Below are 20,386 nucleotides of genomic sequence, written 5' to 3'. Positions count from 1 at the left end.
TGTCAATTTTCCTTATAAAGGGTTTATGTAATTGTTGAATGATGAATAAATAAATCTACATCTTCGAGCAACATACATAGAATATGAGGAAGGGAGAAAATGAATATGTACTATTATCTTTCTGTACTGTACTTTACTGTAAAAAATTATGATTTATTAAATATGGTTCTATTAAAAATTGTAGTGTGGGAACCAGTGTTGGTGGTGTTTTCCACGTGTGATTTACACCCTGTGGACAGGAGATGAGAGGAAGCAGATGCCTCGACTTCAGTGTCCTTCAGAAGCTCATCTTCATCCAGACCAGATACAACAGCTGATCACACTGCTGGTACTGAACAGCTGATTACACTGCTGGTACTGAACAGCTGATCACACTGCTGGTACTGAACAGCTGATTACACTGCTGGTACTGAACAGCTGATTACACTGCTGGTACTGAACAGCTGATCACACTGCTGGTACTGAACAGCTGATCACACTGCTGGTACTGAACAGCTGATTACACTGCTGGTACTGAACAGCTGATTACACTGCTGGTACTGAACAGCTGATCACACTGCTGGTACTGAACAGCTGATTACACTGCTGGTACTGAACAGCTGATCACACTGCTGGTACTGAACAGCTGATCACACTGCTGGTACTGAACGAGGGAGCGTGCAAGAAGATAAATGTGTGTCAAGGGATGCCTGTGTGCCTTAATTTTTATTATATGAGCAATAAAACAAAATATTAAACTAAATGTCTCCCACACTTTATTCAACAGCCTGATATTGTATTAAACAGGCTTTTAACACAATAGTATGTCTTTCCACTGGCAGAAAAGATTCCCCTTTCCAGGTGTTTGTATTTCCTATAGTTCATATGAGCACGTATTATAACTTAGACAAAAGCATAGGCTATCAAAAGGTATGCAACAATTTTTTTATTTATTTTTATGAATACAAAAGACTGTCCCCATTACCCTCTAAAAGCAATCATTCAAACAGCTCAAACACACGTGCCAGCAACATATTTTAAAGTAGGCCAAATATGAAGAGTCAACAAGAAATTCACATAATATCCTTCAGAAAAGTTGTTTTTCAATACGTTGTCAGAACAGGAAGTGCTGCCCTAGTCACCTCAGGCACGGAACGCCCGGCTTCCTGTTCTCCTCCCAGTACCACAGCAACTGCGCCACGTCCTTCGTTGTCACGGCAACCACCCGCGACAGAGCGCAGCGCCGTAGCGCGAACCGGGGATTGACCTGGAACATCTCGACGCTGGGCGGGTCGGTCGGAGAGATGCCCAGGAGCTTCAGGCACATCCCCAGGTAGGCGTCCTCGATGTAGATGGGCTTGATCCGACAGGAGACCCCCAAGATCTTCTTGGGGATGTCGATGGACATGACGTATCCCAGCCCCAGGGGGTACGGCGGGTACTCTGGCTCGGCGATGACCTCCTTGGGCAGGAAGAACTTTTCGTTGGGGTTTCTCAGCACCGGGCTGTGCCACCACACCAAGCCCGTCATGTAGTTCTCCCGGGGCGCGTCGAGTAGCATCGTCACCAGATTGTGGACGTTCAGGAACATGTCCGAGTCGATCTTCATGGCGTAGGAGGCGCCGGGGCAGCGGGAGCTCAGCCACTCCAGCATGACCATGGTCTTGATGGTCAGGTTGAGGTAGCTGTCCGTGAAGTCGCTCTGGATCAGGTCGCGGTGCGTCCGGCTCTCCTGCCTGACGTTCTCCAGCTGCTGCTCAGCGTCCGAGCCCCCAGGGAGGCCGAGCAGGAAGAGGGTCAGCACCAGCTGGCCCCGGACCAGGGTCTCGTTCCCCCACGTCCTCCGGATGGCGTCCCGGGCAGCCAGGTTGTGGGGCGCCACCGGAACCATGAGTACCAGAAAAGGGGACTTGGTCTCACACACGCCTGGCTCGTCCATGATGAAGCGGTAGTTGCGTGGGTAGGCGACGTGGTACGGGCCGGGGTCCTCCCATGGCACCGGACTGAGAGGCCTAGATGGATCCGTCTCTGTGCAATAATTGGTCGAGCCGGGGGGTTGTTCGGCACGTTTCTGGTCACCCACGGTCATCTGAACGTAGGGTTCCATGTCGAAGATGTCGCCCTCATTCTTCCAGCCAGTAATTATGCCTGTGACGATGATTGACACTGTAAGCAGGACACAGACTAATCCATATCTCTGCCATTGTAGCTGTCCTGTCCAGATGTACTTCAGAATTTGTTGCCTGGAATGAGAGGGAGAAAGATAAGGACGGTATGTGGATTGAAAACGATAGTTTTTGACATTTTTTGTGTTCAATATTCTCCAGCAACCAGAAGAGGGTGTTGTTGAGCTGTGTCATCGGTGCTTGGGAATAGCTGTTCAAACTATTAGGTGGTTGTTTGCATAGTGGAGTAGGTGAATAGAATATTCGAAATCTCAATATTTAGTCCCACACACCGTGAATGCAAATGTTGTTTTAATCTTCAGGGTTATTTGTCGTGGTTCATGATTTCTCTGGTTGTTGAACAGATAATTTAATAACATGAAAAGTAACAGGTTCAAATGTCAATGTGAGCAAGTGTGTATGTCATGACCACACAACACACAGTTCTCGAGTTTCCACGGTTACTAATAACCCACACTTGTTGTTGCTGTCATACATGTCAGGTCTTGTGTGTGGTTCTATACTGCTCGTCTAATCCTTATCCTGGTCATGTGGCTACTATATCCAGGTATTTGGTTATTGACATTATTTATGTAGCTTTGTGTTTTGCACTGGTTGCCCGCCCCTGACCAATGCCTATTTTTACTACGCCTTAGAAGTCCCTTTTCGTAACACTTTTTGGAGTTCTGTATGGGGAGAACTGCCACTGTCGGGAAACTTCCGGGTTCGGAACTGGTTGCAGTTCCACTGTAGTTCCACATGAGGGCGCTAACGGTCGAGTGCAGAATGAATGGAGGTCTATGGAGCTATACCCCTCAAAATCCACTTTTCTCAGGATAAAATTTTTTTTCTCGTTATTAGAATTTTTTATTCGAAAGGGGAGGCAAAACAAATACACATGTAAGCAAGGGGAGTTTCTATAGCCTAGTAGTGCATTGTGCGTAGCAAGCTTGAAAGAAAAAAAAGGATATGAATTAGGGGCCTGTGCCCCAGTAGTGTTATGTCTAACAACACCTCTGGACATAAGTACTCGTTCATCAACTTTCGACTTGTAATCCATGTTGAACATGCAAAAACTACAATCAAATCTGATATTTCTCAACGACAATCAGGTGAAAGAGACACATTTAGACGTTTATCTCCTTAGACTCCCATTCATTTTGCACTTGACCGCGATCACTCCCAGTGGAACTCTGGTGGAACTGCAACCAAACACGTGATCCATGTCTGTATGTTTGGTTTGTCTGTCGTTTTGATGGACTTTGGAGAAACAATTTTGAGGAAAAAAAAAAAAGAATAATGCTTAATAATGAAAAGTGTGCATTTGGCAAATGTGTTTGACTTTGTGCATACGTATATCAAAGTTGTGCATTAAAAAGTTGTAGATGCTTGCATACATATATAAAGGTTTTGCATTTTTCCGTGCATACATATACCAAGTTTGGTGTTTTCAAGAGAAGTTTTGACCTCTAGCATACGCATGTGTTTTATTAGAAAGAATGTGCATTGGCAAATGTTTTTTAAGAAAGTGCTTGCATAATGTTTTAAAGAATGTTAGCTTGCAAATGTTTTAGAACCTTTTTTTATCTTTTTTGAATTTTAAATACTTTGTAGATGTGCATCTTAAAATGGATATGTAGAATTGCTAATGTGTAGAAGTTTAAGGCAGAATGTTTCAGTATGACAGATGCAGAGGATGTGGTTAGGAAATGCTTGCATTTTTAGTAGAGTCAGGTGGCTGAGAAATCACGTGATTGTGGCGTATTAACTGAGGGAGGGTGGGAAGTTATATGAACTAACAAGTATACTTTAAAAAAAGAAGTAAGAGTGAGCATTAGGAGCAAACATCCTTTGCAATATTGATATTTCCTAACGTTATCATAATTAAGGATAGAATGGCTGAACACGGTAAGTATTGATCAGGTACAGTTGTTGATACAGTTGCCTGTACTTTTGAGTTATCAATATGGAAATATTTAGCAAAAACAATATAGTAGTGTTTTTATATCAACTACAGTAGGTGTTAGATTGTAAAACAATAATCTCAAGAATGAACAGACTGCTCATATGACTGATTTGTCATAGATCTTTTTCTAATTTTAATGTTAACAGGTACGTCTCTACCAAGAAACAAAAATTCTGGTAAGTGATGTTGGTTTATTACTGCAGCACTATTAACTTGTTCCATAACGTTTATTGACTCGATGTTACATGTATCTGCGAAATTATGCAATATTACAGTTAGATATTTAGTTAGATAGGGATCATGCTATTGTTACTAGACTGTTCCCTGACACTAACCCCTCTGTAATACTCTCAGACATGGGCTCTTCTATTCCCACATGATCTACTATATGGGTAACAATCATAATGTAATTCTCATCAATATTCCTGTTTTAGACTCTGTCTGAAGTAACTTTATCACAGTTTTGGAAAGCTGGAAATGCCAAATGAGTTCACTCAATGCATTAAGACAGAAGGTTCAGTACACTAAATGTCAGTCCAATAATATCCAGGGAAACCAATCAGAGTGAAAAGGTAAAGGCAGGGTCCAGGGTACAAAGTTGGGGTAAAGTAACAGGTACTTCAGTAGATATAGGAAGTGAAGTATCTGAATGAGAAGGATCATGAGGATTTCAAAATAAAAGTTGACAGAGAATAAGACAAGACAAAAGGAACACCAAACCAGAGCTGGGTTTCACACATGTATTATTAGGCTATATTATATGTTATTATATTAATTATTAATTTTCCCCACATAAGCAAACATGTTTGTCTACTGTTCTTTTCAGGACAGCCTTCTGATCTGAGGATTGTTCTGGTGGGCAAGACTGGAGCAGGGAAGAGTGCCACAGGAAACACCATCCTGGGGAGTGAGGCCTTTAAAGTGTCTCCCTCCTTAATATCTGTTACTATGAAGTGTCAGAAAGAAGAGGGAGATGTAGATGGAAGGAAGGTTGTAGTGGTAGACACCCCAGGTGTTTTCGACACCTCATTCTCACTAGAGGATATGAAAGAGGAGATAGTCAGGTGTATTAACATGTCAGTTCCAGGGCCTCATGTGTTTCTAGTGGTGGTTAAACTGGGGGGAAGGTACACAGAGGAGGAGATGAAAACTATCAAGTGGATCCAGGAGAACTTTGGAGAAGATGCTACACCATATACCATCTTCCTCCTGTCTCATGGTGATGCCCTTAAAGGGACAGATGTAGATGAAATCATAAAAGCATGCAGACCGCTAAATCAGCACATAGCTTCATGTAAAGGATATCACTGCTTCAACAATGATAATCAGGACCACACTCAGGTGACTGAGCTGTTAAAGAAGATAGACCGGATGGTGAAGGGGAATGGAGGGAAGCACTACACCAGTGAGATGTATGAAGCTGCTCAGAAGAGGATCAGAGAGGAGGAGGAGAAGATGAGGCAGAAGGAGGAGAGGAGGAAGCAGAAGGAGGACAAACTGAGAAAAGAGGAGGCTGAGGAGAGCCTGGGAGGCATTGAAAACAAAACTGTTAGCAGGTGGTACAGGTGTGGGTGGGACTCTTGCCATAGTTGGGACTGCAGCGTTAATCGTGACTGAAGTTGGGATGATTGCGTCTTTAATGGTGGGTGGGGGACTTGCAGTTGCTGCTGGAGCTGGTGGCTGGTTGGCATTTAACAAAATAAAAGGTTTATGGAGAAGTAGGCAAACAAGTGGATATGAAACCTTGAGTAAAAAAATAAAAGAATAGTCAACACATTAACAACAAATTACTGTACAACCAACTCTCTAAACCATGGGGTCTGCTTAATGCATTTGTGTTTATTGTTTTTCTGTGTGAACCCTGAGATGTTTGTTGTTCATATTGTCTGTTTGATAGAAGAATCTTCAACTAGAGAGGGTACAATTTCTGGGGAAATTGTAGGGTGTGCTTGCTTGCGTCGGTTGCACAGGGGTCCGTTTTTGAATGACATTTTTACAACTGATATTTCTGTATATGTTATATAAAAATGCATACTTATTATTTATAAAGATTACATAGATTTAAAAGCATTTTTTTTTTTGCTGCTCATTTACAACTGAAAATACGAGTGAAGTGTAGAATGAAATAGATGTCTTCTCATTTCCCCTGCAAGAGGCAGCCTCATCGTTGGATCAAAACTAATAAATTTGGCAGACCGGTGTAAAAATTGACCTAATCTCTATGATTTAAACGTAATTTTAAGTTTTTCCCTTCTCATGATATTTTCAGGCATTTAGCCTACTCATTGCATTCATTCATTAATAAAGAACCCCCTTTGAAGATTATTCTACGACGTTACCCGGCAGTAGAAGATGGAATCGCGATTCAAACAGTACCATCTGCTAACTGAAAATATGCCCCCAAAACGTAAATAAGCTTGACATTTATTTAGTGGAAAATCGCTCATTTATAAAAAGCTCACTGGTAGCGATCATTGTCAGTAACAACGCAAAATGCGATATAGCCCTGTGTGGAGAAGCTGCCCCGGTAAATTGTACTACTACGGTACAGTACTAGACTAATGCTGTGTTCGTCTTGGTACAGTAGCGATTGCGTTGGTTGAATTGGATTTAACGTTCCGTTGTACGGTTTAAGCTGAAATTAATTATTTTCATGAACAGATTGACAACGTTTAGGCTGTGGCAATGAAGTTCAGGTTAGTAGTTAGATAGACTTTTGATTTAAGTAAGGGGAGTGCCGAACATGTTCTGTCGCCGTTTGACTTCCTAAACAGCTGTGTAAGTTAGATGTTTTTGTCGTGTGTCTCGCGTAAGCTACAGCGTTGCAGTGAGCTACACTGGTTTGAAACCACAGGTAATGGTAATTTCACCAACAAATCGTTTACTAATGTCAGAATAAATCCTACAACGAAAATGTATATGTGAGGAATGTTTATTTTAACGATAGAAAACAGATAACGCTACATCATAGACCACTGTAGTATGTGTTGCCCGGGCAACACAGGCTAATGTCATGATGCTAATACTTCAGTGAAATAGTAGACTACTGTTTCCGAAAGTAGTACTTCCTTAATAATATCAGCTTATACTGTACATTACACATCACAATTGTGTGTCATATCACAAAGTAAAATGAGTAAATAGTTATCACCCTGGCCTCCTTGCTTGTGGCGTTTCTGCAGCTGCCTTGCAGTAAAGCTATAGTTAGCCTAGCTATCCCCTAAGTTAACAGATGCGAAACGAATGTTCTGCCAAAGGTAGTCACGCGTGTTTTCGTGACGTTAGTGACGTAGTGACGTCACTAACGCCCAGCCTTATGAGGTGGCACATCAAATGTTTGATGTAAACTGTATTTTGGTTTAAAATATAATAAACATACTGTTACTCTATTGGGGAACTTTTCTACAATGTCAGAAACTATACTGTACTTTAACATTGCTGTCTAACTTTAATCACACTTAATCACTTTTATAAAATATGGTTCTGTAAAAGATCGTAGTGTGGGAAGCAGGTATCAGGTGAATGAGAAGCAGTGTTTGTGGTGTTTTCCATGTGTGATTTATACCCTGTGGACAGGAGATGAGAGGCAGCAGATGCCTCAACTTCAGTGTCCTTCAGAAGCTCATCTTCATCCAGACCAGATACAACAGTTGATCACACTGCTGGTACTGAACAGCCGATCACACTGCTGGTACTGAACAGCCGATCACACTGCTGGTACTGAACAGCCGATCACACTGCTGGTACTGAACAGCTGATCACACTGCTGGTACTGAACGAAGGAGCGTGCGAGAAGATAAATGTGTGTCAAGGGATGCCTGTGTGCCTTAATTTTTATTATATGCAATAAAACAAAATATTAAACTAAATGTCTCCCACACTTTATTCAACAGCCTGATATTGTATTAAACAGGCTTTTAACACAATAGTATGTCTTTCCACTGGCAGAAAAGATTCCCCTTTCCAGGTGTTTGTATTTCCTATAGTTCATATGAGCACGTATTATAACTTAGACAAAAGCATAGGCTATCAAAAGGTATGCAACAACATTTAAAAAAATGAATACAAAAGACTGTCCCCATTACCCTCTAAAAGCAATCATTCAAACAGCTCAAACACACGTGCCAGCAACATATTTTAAAGTAGGCCAAATATGAAGAGTCAACAAGAAATTCACATAATATCCTTCAGAAACGTTTTTTTCCAATACGTTGTCAGAACAGGAAGTGCTGCCCTAGTCACCTCAGGCACGGAACGCCCGGCTTCCTGTTCTCCTCCCAGTACCACAGCAACTGCGCCACGTCCTTCGTTGTCACGGCAACCACCCGCGACAGAGCGCAGCGCCGTAGCGCGAACCGGGGATTGACCTGGAACATCTCGACGCTGGGCGGGTCGGTCGGAGAGATGCCCAGGAGCTTCAGGCACATCCCCAGGTAGGCGTCCTCGATGTAGATGGGCTTGATCCGACAGGAGACCCCCAAGATCTTCTTGGGGATGTCGATGGACATGACGTATCCCAGCCCCAGGGGGTACGGCGGGTACTCTGGCTCGGCGATGACCTCCTTGGGCAGGAAGAACTTTTCGTTGGGGTTTCTCAGCACCGGGCTGTGCCACCACACCAAGCCCGTCATGTAGTTCTCCCGGGGCGCGTCGAGTAGCATCGTCACCAGATTGTGGACGTTCAGGAACATGTCCGAGTCGATCTTCATGGCGTAGGAGGCGCCGGGGCAGCGGGAGCTCAGCCACTCCAGCATGACCATGGTCTTGATGGTCAGGTTGAGGTAGCTGTCCGTGAAGTCGCTCTGGATCAGGTCGCGGTGCGTCCGGCTCTCCTGCCTGACGTTCTCCAGCTGCTGCTCAGCGTCCGAGCCCCCAGGGAGGCCGAGCAGGAAGAGGGTCAGCACCAGCTGGCCCCGGACCAGGGTCTCGTTCCCCCACGTCCTCCGGATGGCGTCCCGGGCAGCCAGGTTGTGGGGCGCCACCGGAACCATGAGTACCAGAAAAGGGGACTTGGTCTCACACACGCCTGGCTCGTCCATGATGAAGCGGTAGTTGCGTGGGTAGGCGACGTGGTACGGGCCGGGGTCCTCCCATGGCACCGGACTGAGAGGCCTAGATGGATCCGTCTCTGTGCAATAATTGGTCGAGCCGGGGGGTTGTTCGGCACGTTTCTGGTCACCCACGGTCATCTGAACGTAGGGTTCCATGTCGAAGATGTCGCCCTCATTCTTCCAGCCAGTAATTATGCCTGTGACGATGATTGACACTGTAAGCAGGACACAGACTAATCCATATCTCTGCCATTGTAGCTGTCCTGTCCAGATGTACTTCAGAATTTGTTGCCTGGAATGAGAGGGAGAAAGATAAGGACGGTATGTGGATTGAAAACGATAGTTTTTGACATTTTTTGTGTTCAATATTCTCCAGCAACCAGAAGAGGGTGTTGTTGAGCTGTGTCATCGGTGCTTGGGAATAGCTGTTCAAACTATTAGGTGGTTGTTTGCATAGTGGAGTAGGTGAATAGAATATTCGAAATCTCAATATTTAGTCCCACACACCGTGAATGCAAATGTTGTTTTAATCTTCAGGGTTATTTGTCGTGGTTCATGATTTCTCTGGTTGTTGAACAGATAATTTAATAACATGAAAAGTAACAGGTTCAAATGTCAATGTGAGCAAGTGTGTATGTCATGACCACACAACACACAGTTCTCGAGTTTCCACGGTTACTAATAACCCACACTTGTTGTTGCTGTCATACATGTCAGGTCTTGTGTGTGGTTCTATACTGCTCGTCTAATCCTTATCCTGGTCATGTGGCTACTATATCCAGGTATTTGGTTATTGACATTATTTATGTAGCTTTGTGTTTTGCACTGGTTGCCCGCCCCTGACCAATGCCTATTTTTACTACGCCTTAGAAGTCCCTTTTCGTAACACTTTTTGGAGTTCTGTATGGGGAGAACTGCCACTGTCGGGAAACTTCCGGGTTCGGAACTGGTTGCAGTTCCACTGTAGTTCCACATGAGGGCGCTAACGGTCGAGTGCAGAATGAATGGAGGTCTATGGAGCTATACCCCTCAAAATCCACTTTTCTCAGGATAAATTTTTTTTTCTCGTTATTAGAATTTTTTATTCGAAAGGGGAGGCAAAACAAATACACATGTAAGCAAGGGGAGTTTCTATAGCCTAGTAGTGCATTGTGCGTAGCAAGCTTGAAAGAAAAAAAAGGATATGAATTAGGGGCCTGTGCCCCAGTAGTGTTATGTCTAACAACACCTCTGGACATAAGTACTCGTTCATCAACTTTCGACTTGTAATCCATGTTGAACATGCAAAAACTACAATCAAATCTGATATTTCTCAACGACAATCAGGTGAAAGAGACACATTTAGACGTTTATCTCCTTAGACTCCCATTCATTTTGCACTTGACCGCGATCACTCCCAGTGGAACTCTGGTGGAACTGCAACCAAACACGTGATCCATGTCTGTATGTTTGGTTTGTCTGTCGTTTTGATGGACTTTGGAGAAACAATTTTGAGGAAAAAAAAAAAAGAATAATGCTTAATAATGAAAAGTGTGCATTTGGCAAATGTGTTTGACTTTGTGCATACGTATATCAAAGTTGTGCATTAAAAAGTTGTAGATGCTTGCATACATATATAAAGGTTTTGCATTTTTCCGTGCATACATATACCAAGTTTGGTGTTTTCAAGAGAAGTTTTGACCTCTAGCATACGCATGTGTTTTATTAGAAAGAATGTGCATTGGCAAATGTTTTTTAAGAAAGTGCTTGCATAATGTTTTAAAGAATGTTAGCTTGCAAATGTTTTAGAACCTTTTTTTATCTTTTTTGAATTTTAAATACTTTGTAGATGTGCATCTTAAAATGGATATGTAGAATTGCTAATGTGTAGAAGTTTAAGGCAGAATGTTTCAGTATGACAGATGCAGAGGATGTGGTTAGGAAATGCTTGCATTTTTAGTAGAGTCAGGTGGCTGAGAAATCACGTGATTGTGGCGTATTAACTGAGGGAGGGTGGGAAGTTATATGAACTAACAAGTATACTTTAAAAAAAGAAGTAAGAGTGAGCATTAGGAGCAAACATCCTTTGCAATATTGATATTTCCTAACGTTATCATAATTAAGGATAGAATGGCTGAACACGGTAAGTATTGATCAGGTACAGTTGTTGATACAGTTGCCTGTACTTTTGAGTTATCAATATGGAAATATTTAGCAAAAACAATATAGTAGTGTTTTTATATCAACTACAGTAGGTGTTAGATTGTAAAACAATAATCTCAAGAATGAACAGACTGCTCATATGACTGATTTGTCATAGATCTTTTTCTAATTTTAATGTTAACAGGCACGTCTCTACCAAGAAACAGAAAAAGCAAACAGAATGATCAACAAACCGTTTTGACTCATTCTGGTAAGTACTGTTGGTAACTTGTTCCGTAATGTTTATTGAGTTGATGTTACACATATCTGCGAAATTATGCAATATTACAGTTAGATATTTAGTTAGATAGGGATCATGCTATTGTTACTAGACTGTTCCCTGACACTAACCCCTCTGTAATACTCTCAGACATGGGCTCTTCTATTCCCACATGATCTACTATATGGGTAACAATCATAATTTAATTCTCATCAAGATTCATGTTTTTTACTCTGTCTGAAGTAACTTTATCACAGTTTTGGAAAGCTGTAAAATGCCAAATTAGTTCACTCAATGCAGGGAGTCAGATGGCTGAGCGGTTAGAGAATCGGGCTATAATCAGAAGGTTGCCGGTTTGATTCCTTGCTGTGCAAACTGATGTTGTGTCCTCGGGGGAGAATGTCCCTGTACTTACTGTAAGTCGCTCTGGATAAGAGAGTCTGCTAAATGACTAAAATGTAAAATGTAAATGCATTAAGACAGAAGGAGATACAGATAAGATAAGAGTGAACAGATAACAGATGAGTGAAAAGGTAAAGGCAAGGTCCAGGGTACAAAGCTGGGGTAAAGTAACAGGTACTCCAGTAGATATAGGAAGTACCTGAATGAGAAGGCTAATGAAGATTTCAAAATAAAGATTGACAGAGAATAATACAAGACAAAAGGAACACCAAACCAGAGCTGGGTGTCACATGTATTACTGTTTTTTTCAACTGCATTCAGCATTCAAAATATCACAAACACATTTAAAAAACAAATGTTTTTCTTACATTGCAAACACCTTTGCCATAATATTACATTTTTATATCATATACACACAGTTATTAAAAACCTAAAACTCTTCTTTCATGAGCTCCTATGTACATTTCTGTAATGGCAGAGGTGATGAAAAAGTCATGGTAAACACGAAAACATTATTGAAACCAAAACTTTTTTCTGTAAGCATTTGTGGTTGTGAATACAGTATTACACAGTACGAAAGAAAGAGTGTAGTAGGACAGAAACCAAACCTAATTTTGAAAAAGGTGACTACGGAATAGTGTGTGTGTGTGTGCCATGCACTGTAGCATACAGTAATGTATACTATTTTCTACAATATTGTCAGAATGTCTTCTTACAGTCACTGTACTGTTGCACAGTATGATACAGTAATCCACCAGACTGGGACCAATCATGCAGTGCACTGCAGTCAATGGATGCATGGGTGCTAAAATATATCTATGTGTATAGTATACCATGTGTACCATGTGTGCTGAAACAGCTATTATGTGTACATTAGAACATGTGTACATTACAGTAGATTGTTACATACCTGTTATAATTTCTACAGTAAAGTTTCAAATTATACCCTCCACTGTAAATCGACTAGAATTAGGCTATTTATAGGCCTATTCTAAAGCCATGATTGGTTGGTGTTGAGTAAAGCAATGAGTGTTTGCACATGTGAGGAGTTAGTGTGAGGCACTGATGAATTAGTGTGGCATTTTGATTGGTTGTGTTTGGAAAGGAAATCAAGATGCTTCCTGTTTGAATGTTGTGTGTTACATGGAGAATTGTGTTTTGTGTTTTGCAAAAAGTGTTTTATGAAATTGAAAACTGAGTCAAAGGCCAAAAATGTGCGTATGGTTTTGCAGATTTAGGATGTGGTTTATGGTGTTTGTGTCAGGTTTCAGAAATTATGTGACAAGGATTTTGTGTGTAGGCAGTTGAAAAAAACTGTATTATATGATATATTATTTTATTTTTTTCCCACATAAGCAAACACTTTTTTCTACTGTTCCTTTCAGGACAGTCTTCTGATCTGAGGATTGTTCTGGTGGGCAAGACTGGAGCAGGGAAGAGTGCCACAGGAAACACCATCCTGGGGAGAAAGGCCTTTGTGGTGGACTCCTCCTTTATGTCAGTTACTAAAGAGTGTCAGAAGGAAGAGGGAGATGTGGATGGAAGGAAGGTTGTGGTGGTAGACACCCCAGGTGTTTTCGACACCTCACTCTTACCAGAGAAGATGAAAGATGAGATAGAAAAGTGCGTTAACATGTCAGTTCCAGGGCCTCATGTGTTTCTAGTGGTGGTTAGACTGGGGGTGAGGTACACAGAGGAGGAGAGGAACACTGTGAAGTGGATCCAGGAGAACTTTGGAGAAGATGCTACACCATATACCATCTTCCTCCTGTCTCATGTTGATGCCCTTAAAGGGACAGATGTAGATGAGATCATAAAAGCATGCAGACCGCTAAATCAGCACATAGCTTCATGTATAGGATATCACTGCTTCAACAATGATAATCAGGACCACACTCAGGTGACTGAGCTGTTAAAGAAGATAGACCGGATGGTGAAGGGGAATGGAGGGAAGCACTACACCAGTGAGATGTATGAAGCTGCTCAGAAGAGGATCAGAGAGGAGGAGGAGAAGATGAGGCAGAAGGAGGAGAGGAGGAAGCAGAAGGAGGACAAACTGAGAAAAGAGGAGGCTGATAGGAGAGCCAGGGAGGCATTGAAAACAAAACTGTTAGCAGGTGGTACAGGTGTGGGTGGGACTCTTGCCATAGTTGGGACTGCAGCGTTAATCGTGACTGAAGTTGGGATGATTGCGTCTTTAATGGTGGGTGGGGGACTTGCAGTTGCTGCTGGAGCTGGTGGCTGGTTGGCATTTAACAAAATAAAAGGTTTATGGAGAAGTAGGCAAACAAGTGGATATGAAACCTTGAGTAAAAAAATAAAAGAATAGTCAACACATTAACAACAAATTACTGTACAACCAACTCTCTAAACCATGGGGTCTGCTTAATGCATTTGTGTTTATTGTTTTTCTGTGTGAACCCTGAGATGTTTGTTGTTCATATTGTCTGTTTGATAGAAGAATCTTCAACTAGAGAGGGTACAATTTCTGGGGAAATTGTAGGGTGTGCTTGCTTGCGTCGGTTGCACAGGGGTCCGTTTTTGAATGACATTTTTACAACTGATATTTCTGTATATGTTATATAAAAATGCATACTTATTATTTATAAAGATTACATAGATTTAAAAGCATTTTTTTTTTTGCTGCTCATTTACAACTGAAAATACGAGTGAAGTGTAGAATGAAATAGATGTCTTCTCATTTCCCCTGCAAGAGGCAGCCTCATCGTTGGATCAAAACTAATAAATTTGGCAGACCGGTGTAAAAATTGACCTAATCTCTATGATTTAAACGTAATTTTAAGTTTTTCCCTTCTCATGATATTTTCAGGCATTTAGCCTACTCATTGCATTCATTCATTAATAAAGAACCCCCTTTGAAGATTATTCTACGACGTTACCCGGCAGTAGAAGATGGAATCGCGATTCAAACAGTACCATCTGCTAACTGAAAATATGCCCCCAAAACGTAAATAAGCTTGACATTTATTTAGTGGAAAATCGCTCATTTATAAAAAGCTCACTGGTAGCGATCATTGTCAGTAACAACGCAAAATGCGATATAGCCCTGTGTGGAGAAGCTGCCCCGGTAAATTGTACTACTACGGTACAGTACTAGACTAATGCTGTGTTCGTCTTGGTACAGTAGCGATTGCGTTGGTTGAATTGGATTTAACGTTCCGTTGTACGGTTTAAGCTGAAATTAATTATTTTCATGAACAGATTGACAACGTTTAGGCTGTGGCAATGAAGTTCAGGTTAGTAGTTAGATAGACTTTAGATTTAAGTAAGGGGAGTGCCGAACATGTTCTGTCGCCGTTTGACTTCCTAAACAGCTGTGTAAGTTAGATGTTTTTGTCGTGTGTCTCGCGTAAGCTACAGCGTTGCAGTGAGCTACACTGGTTTGAAACCACAGGTAATGGTAATTTCACCAACAAATCGTTTACTAATGTCAGAATAAATCCTACAACGAAAATGTATATGTGAGGAATGTTTATTTTAACGATAGAAAACAGATAACGCTACATCATAGACCACTGTAGTATGTGTTGCCCGGGCAACACAGGCTAATGTCATGATGCTAATACTTCAGTGAAATAGTAGACTACTGTTTCCGAAAGTAGATGTACTTCCTTAATAATATCAGCTTATACTGTACATTACACATCACAATTGTGTGTCATATCACAAAGTAAAATGAGTAAATAGTTATCACCCTGGCCTCCTTGCTTGTGGCGTTTCTGCAGCTGCCTTGCAGTAAAGCTATAGTTAGCCTAGCTATCCCCTAAGTTAACAGATGCGAAACGAATGTTCTGCCAAAGGTAGTCACGCGTGTTTTCGTGACGTTAGTGACGTAGTGACGTCACTAACGCCCAGCCTTATGAGGTGGCACATCAAATGTTTGATGTAAACTGTATTTTGGTTTAAAATATAATAAACATACTGTTACTCTATTGGGGAACTTTTCTACAATGTCAGAAACTATACTGTACTTTAACATTACTGTCTAACTTTAATCACACTTAATCACTTTTATAAAATATGGTTCTGTAAAAGATCGTAGTGTGGGAAGCAGGTATCAGGTGAATGAGAAGCAGTGTTTGTGGTGTTTTCCATGTGTGATTTATACCCTGTGGACAGGAGATGAGAGGCAGCAGATGCCTCAACTTCAGTGTCCTTCAGAAGCTCATCTTCATCCAGACCAGATACAACAGTTGATCACACTGCTGGTACTGAACAGCCGATCACACTGCTGGTACTGAACAGCCGATCACACTGCTGGTACTGAACAGCCGATCACACTGCTGGTACTGAACAGCTGATCACACTGCTGGTACTGAACGAAGGAGCGTGCGAGAAGATAAATGTGTGTCAAGGGATGCCTGTGTGCCTTAATTTTTATTATATGAGCAATAAAACAAAATATTAAACTAAATGTCTCCCACACTTTATTCAACAGCCTGATATTGTATTAAACAGGCTTTTAACACAATAGTATGTCTTTCCACTGGCAGAAAAGATTCCCCTTTCCAGGTGTTTGTATTTCCTATAGTTCATATGAGCACGTATTATAACTTAGACAAAAGCATAGGCTATCAAAAGGTATGCAACAACATTTAAAAAAATGAATACAAAAGACTGTCCCCATTACCCTCTAAAAGCAATCATTCAAACAGCTCAAACACACGTGCCAGCAACATATTTTAAAGTAGGCCAAATATGAAGAGTCAACAAGAAATTCACATAATATCCTTCAGAAACGTTTTTTTCCAATACGTTGTCAGAACAGGAAGTGCTGCCCTAGTCACCTCAGGCACGGAACGCCCGGCTTCCTGTTCTCCTCCCAGTACCACAGCAACTGCGCCACGTCCTTCGTTGTCACGGCAACCACCCGCGACAGAGCGCAGCGCCGTAGCGCGAACCGGGGATTGACCTGGAACATCTCGACGCTGGGCGGGTCGGTCGGAGAGATGCCCAGGAGCTTCAGGCACATCCCCAGGTAGGCGTCCTCGATGTAGATGGGCTTGATCCGACAGGAGACCCCCAAGATCTTCTTGGGGATGTCGATGGACATGACGTATCCCAGCCCCAGGGGGTACGGCGGGTACTCTGGCTCGGCGATGACCTCCTTGGGCAGGAAGAACTTTTCGTTGGGGTTTCTCAGCACCGGGCTGTGCCACCACACCAAGCCCGTCATGTAGTTCTCCCGGGGCGCGTCGAGTAGCATCGTCACCAGATTGTGGACGTTCAGGAACATGTCCGAGTCGATCTTCATGGCGTAGGAGGCGCCGGGGCAGCGGGAGCTCAGCCACTCCAGCATGACCATGGTCTTGATGGTCAGGTTGATGTAGCTGTCCGTGAAGTCGCTCTGGATCAGGTCGCGGTGCGTCCGGCTCTCCTGCCTGACGTTCTCCAGCTGCTGCTCAGCGTCCGAGCCCCCAGGGAGGCCGAGCAGGAAGAGGGTCAGCACCAGCTGGCCCCGGACCAGCGTCTCGTTCCCCCACGTCCTCCGGATGGCGTCCCGGGCAGCCAGGTTGTGGGGCGCCACCGGAACCATGAGTACCAGAAAAGGGGACTTGGTCTCACACACGCCTGGCTCGTCCATGATGAAGCGGTAGTTGCGTGGGTAGGCGACGTGGTACGGGCCGGGGTCCTCCCATGGCACCGGACTGAGAGGCCTAGATGGATCCGTCTCTGTGCAATAATTGGTCGAGCCGGGGGGTTGTTCGGCACGTTTCTGGTCACCCACGGTCATCTGAACGTAGGGTTCCATGTCGAAGATGTCGCCCTCATTCTTCCAGCCAGTAATTATGCCTGTGACGATGATTGACACTGTAAGCAGGACACAGACGAATCCATATCTCTGCCATTGTAGCTGTCCTGTCCAGATGTACTTCAGAATTTGTTGCCTGGAATGAGAGGGAGAAAGATAAGGACGGTATGTGGATTGAAAACGATAGTTTTTGACATTTTTTGTGTTCAATATTCTCCAGCAACCAGAAGAGGGTGTTGTTGAGCTGTGTCATCGGTGCTTGGGAATAGCTGTTCAAACTATTAGGTGGTTGTTTGCATAGTGGAGTAGGTGAATAGAATATTCGAAATCTCAATATTTAGTCCCACACACCGTGAATGCAAATGTTGTTTTAATCTTCAGGGTTATTTGTCGTGGTTCATGATTTCTCTGGTTGTTGAACAGATAATTTAATAACATGAAAAGTAACAGGTTCAAATGTCAATGTGAGCAAGTGTGTATGTCATGACCACACAACACACAGTTCTCGAGTTTCCACGGTTACTAATAACCCACACTTGTTGTTGCTGTCATACATGTCAGGTCTTGTGTGTGGTTCTATACTGCTTGTCTAATCCTTATCCTGGTCATGTGGCTACTATATCCAGGTATTTGGTTATTGACATTATTTATGTAGCTTTGTGTTTTGCACTGGTTGCCCGCCCCTGACCAATGCCTATTTTTACTACGCCTTAGAAGTCCCTTTTCGTAACACTTTTTGGAGTTCTGTATGGGGAGAACTGCCACTGTCGGGAAACTTCCGGGTTCGGAACTGGTTGCAGTTCCACTGTAGTTCCACATGAGGGCGCTAACGGTCGAGTGCAGAATGAATGGAGGTCTATGGAGCTATACCCCTCAAAATCCACTTTTCTCAGGATCAAATTTTTTTTCTCGTTATTAGAATTTTTTATTCGAAAGGGGAGGCAAAACAAATACACATGTAAGCAAGGGGAGTTTCTATAGCCTAGTAGTGCATTGTGCGTAGCAAGCTTGAAAGAAAAAAAGGATATGAATTAGGGGCCTGTGCCCCAGTAGTGTTATGTCTAACAACACCTCTGGACATAAGTACTCGTTCATCAACTTTCGACTTGTAATCCATATTGAACATGCAAAAACTACAATCAAATCTGATATTTCTCAACGACAATCAGGTGAAAGAGACACATTTAGACGTTTATCTCCTTAGACTCCCATTCATTTTGCACTTGACCGCGATCACTCCCAGTGGAACTCTGGTGGAACTGCAACCAAATTCGGTACAATGGGGCATAACGGAGTGGCCAGGCTCTCCTTAAACAGGCTCTGGTCACACCTAGGGTGACCAGAAGCATGACCCTGAAAAGAGGACACTTGGGTCCAAAAAGGAGGACAATCCCAAAAGGTTGTTGACCGGGGGGAGGGGGGGAGATGGGGGCCATTAGTATGAAATTAAGACAATTAAATCAACATTCTAAACTGCAGTCTAAACTCCTGTAAGAGTGGTGATGTTTCAGTCAGCTCAGCAGCGGTTGTTTTATCATCCGCTGTTGTTGTGTTAAGAGCAAAACATGATGTTAAGGAAGAGTGCCAGTCATAACTAACATCATCCTTATGCCGTTCTGTAGCGGCATGCCGCTCTAAAGCCACTTTCCCCCCACTACTCACGTCTATATCAATGCGACAGAGCTTACAGAAGGCATGATATTGATCTGTGCTGATCTTAGTGGCAAAGTGGAGTTCTGAACTCCACGTAGGTTCCATCAACATGACAGCTTCCTGATTTACCCCCCTGCTTCAAAGTCAAGATGACTGTGTTCACATCGCAAATTCCATAAATGTTTAAATTGTCACCGTTTCTGTTTGGAGGGAGATTTGTCTGACAATTACCTCATTGCCGATGTGTAAAGTTCCTCATGTCGGTCTAGAAGCTCTCTTCCTGTGTCGTGTCTGTTGCGCTTGTTTCCATTACATCACAAACATATTATTTAGATCATGGTGTTGCCAGGATCCAGATATCGGTACATGGTGTATTTGAGACTAAAACCACCTCCAATAGATTGTAAGTTAACAGGTATTTTCCAGGCAAACGCTCACTTTTTGTCTACAACACCTGGCTGCAAGTGTTTGACCTTTTCCTGACTGTGACAGGTCGGACCGCCCCCTAGTTGGTCTCCACCAATCATTGCTCCCTTCCTGAACTAGGATGTATCCTAGAGCGAGCAAACATTTGCGTGAATCATTTAATAACACCCTGAGTTTAGCAAAACTTTAACATGAAGATATAGGCTATCATTTGCATGCTTAATTCTGTACTCTCAGACTTTGGCTCCAGCTAATACTCAACCTTTACTCCTGACAAGTGGCTCTTGTTTCCTTAGGTTTTGTGAAATCCATTGTGCATGACTTCGTGTGGGCACTTCACCAAACCAACAGTCCTTCAACTCCTACAGAGAAATAACCAGTTAAACCTGCTTCTTTTGTTTGTTCAAATAATTTTTTTCTTCCAGTGTATACCTTGTCTTATGACCTAAGATCCTGTTTTGTCTGAATAATGTTATTATGGAAAGGGTACCAACATTTTAAAATGTGTACATTACGTTATTATAGCATATAGTGTACACGTTAGGGTTTAGGGCAGGGGCGTCGTTAGAC

The 20,386-nt window shown here is 42.6% G+C and overlaps 3 protein-coding genes across 4 annotated transcripts; 2 read left to right on the top strand and 1 right to left on the bottom strand.

Moving 5' to 3' along the window:
• Positions 1-686: 686 nt before the first annotated feature.
• Positions 687-19,895, bottom strand: LOC134008440 (beta-1,3-galactosyltransferase 5-like). Of its 2 annotated transcripts, XM_062447821.1 has the most exons (5): positions 19,622-19,895; positions 17,210-17,873; positions 8,790-8,960; positions 1,097-1,729; positions 687-1,043 (listed from the first exon to the last, which is right to left on the bottom strand). In XM_062447821.1, the coding sequence occupies exons 1-4, from the start codon at positions 19,624-19,626 to the stop codon at positions 1,118-1,120; spliced, it is 1,452 nt and encodes a 483-aa protein (XP_062303805.1). In that variant the 5' UTR covers positions 19,627-19,895; the 3' UTR covers positions 687-1,043; positions 1,097-1,117. The 2 variants fall into 2 exon arrangements, with proteins under 2 accessions (XP_062303805.1, XP_062303806.1); XM_062447822.1 differs by lacking the exons at positions 687-1,043; positions 1,097-1,729; positions 8,790-8,960 and adding an exon at positions 16,390-16,694 and having other exon boundaries at positions 16,748-17,873; positions 19,622-19,892.
• LOC134008441 (GTPase IMAP family member 7-like) lies at positions 3,969-5,853 on the top strand. Its single transcript, XM_062447823.1, has 3 exons — positions 3,969-4,052; positions 4,257-4,286; positions 4,937-5,853. Exons 1-3 carry the CDS (start codon positions 4,040-4,042, stop codon positions 5,725-5,727), a joined length of 834 nt encoding a protein of 277 aa, XP_062303807.1. The 5' UTR covers positions 3,969-4,039; the 3' UTR covers positions 5,728-5,853.
• LOC134009120 (GTPase IMAP family member 7-like) lies at positions 11,271-14,437 on the top strand. The gene is made up of 3 exons (XM_062448842.1): positions 11,271-11,283; positions 11,488-11,553; positions 13,350-14,437. The coding sequence occupies exons 1-3, from the start codon at positions 11,271-11,273 to the stop codon at positions 14,291-14,293; spliced, it is 1,023 nt and encodes a 340-aa protein (XP_062304826.1). The 3' UTR covers positions 14,294-14,437.
• Positions 19,896-20,386: the final 491 nt, after the last annotated feature.

This window comes from Osmerus eperlanus, chromosome 22 (genome assembly GCF_963692335.1).
Source record: "Osmerus eperlanus chromosome 22, fOsmEpe2.1, whole genome shotgun sequence".
NCBI classification, from domain to species: domain Eukaryota; kingdom Metazoa; phylum Chordata; class Actinopteri; order Osmeriformes; family Osmeridae; genus Osmerus; species Osmerus eperlanus.
This window is presented reverse-complemented; position numbering and strand designations above follow the sequence as displayed.

Coding starts and splice junctions, on each gene's coding strand:
- LOC134008441 (XM_062447823.1), top strand. Junction 4,287..4,936: donor ACCAAGAAACAAAAATTCTG/GTAAGTGATGTT, acceptor TGTTCTTTTCAG/GACAGCCTTCTGATCTGAGG.
- LOC134009120 (XM_062448842.1), top strand. Junction 11,554..13,349: donor AACCGTTTTGACTCATTCTG/GTAAGTACTGTT, acceptor TGTTCCTTTCAG/GACAGTCTTCTGATCTGAGG.
- LOC134008440 (XM_062447821.1), bottom strand. Junction 8,961..17,209: donor ACTCGGACATGTTCCTGAAC/GTCCACAATCTG, acceptor GCTGAGCAGCAG/CTGGAGAACGTCAGGCAGGA. Junction 1,730..8,789: donor ACTCGGACATGTTCCTGAAC/GTCCACAATCTG, acceptor GCTGAGCAGCAG/CTGGAGAACGTCAGGCAGGA.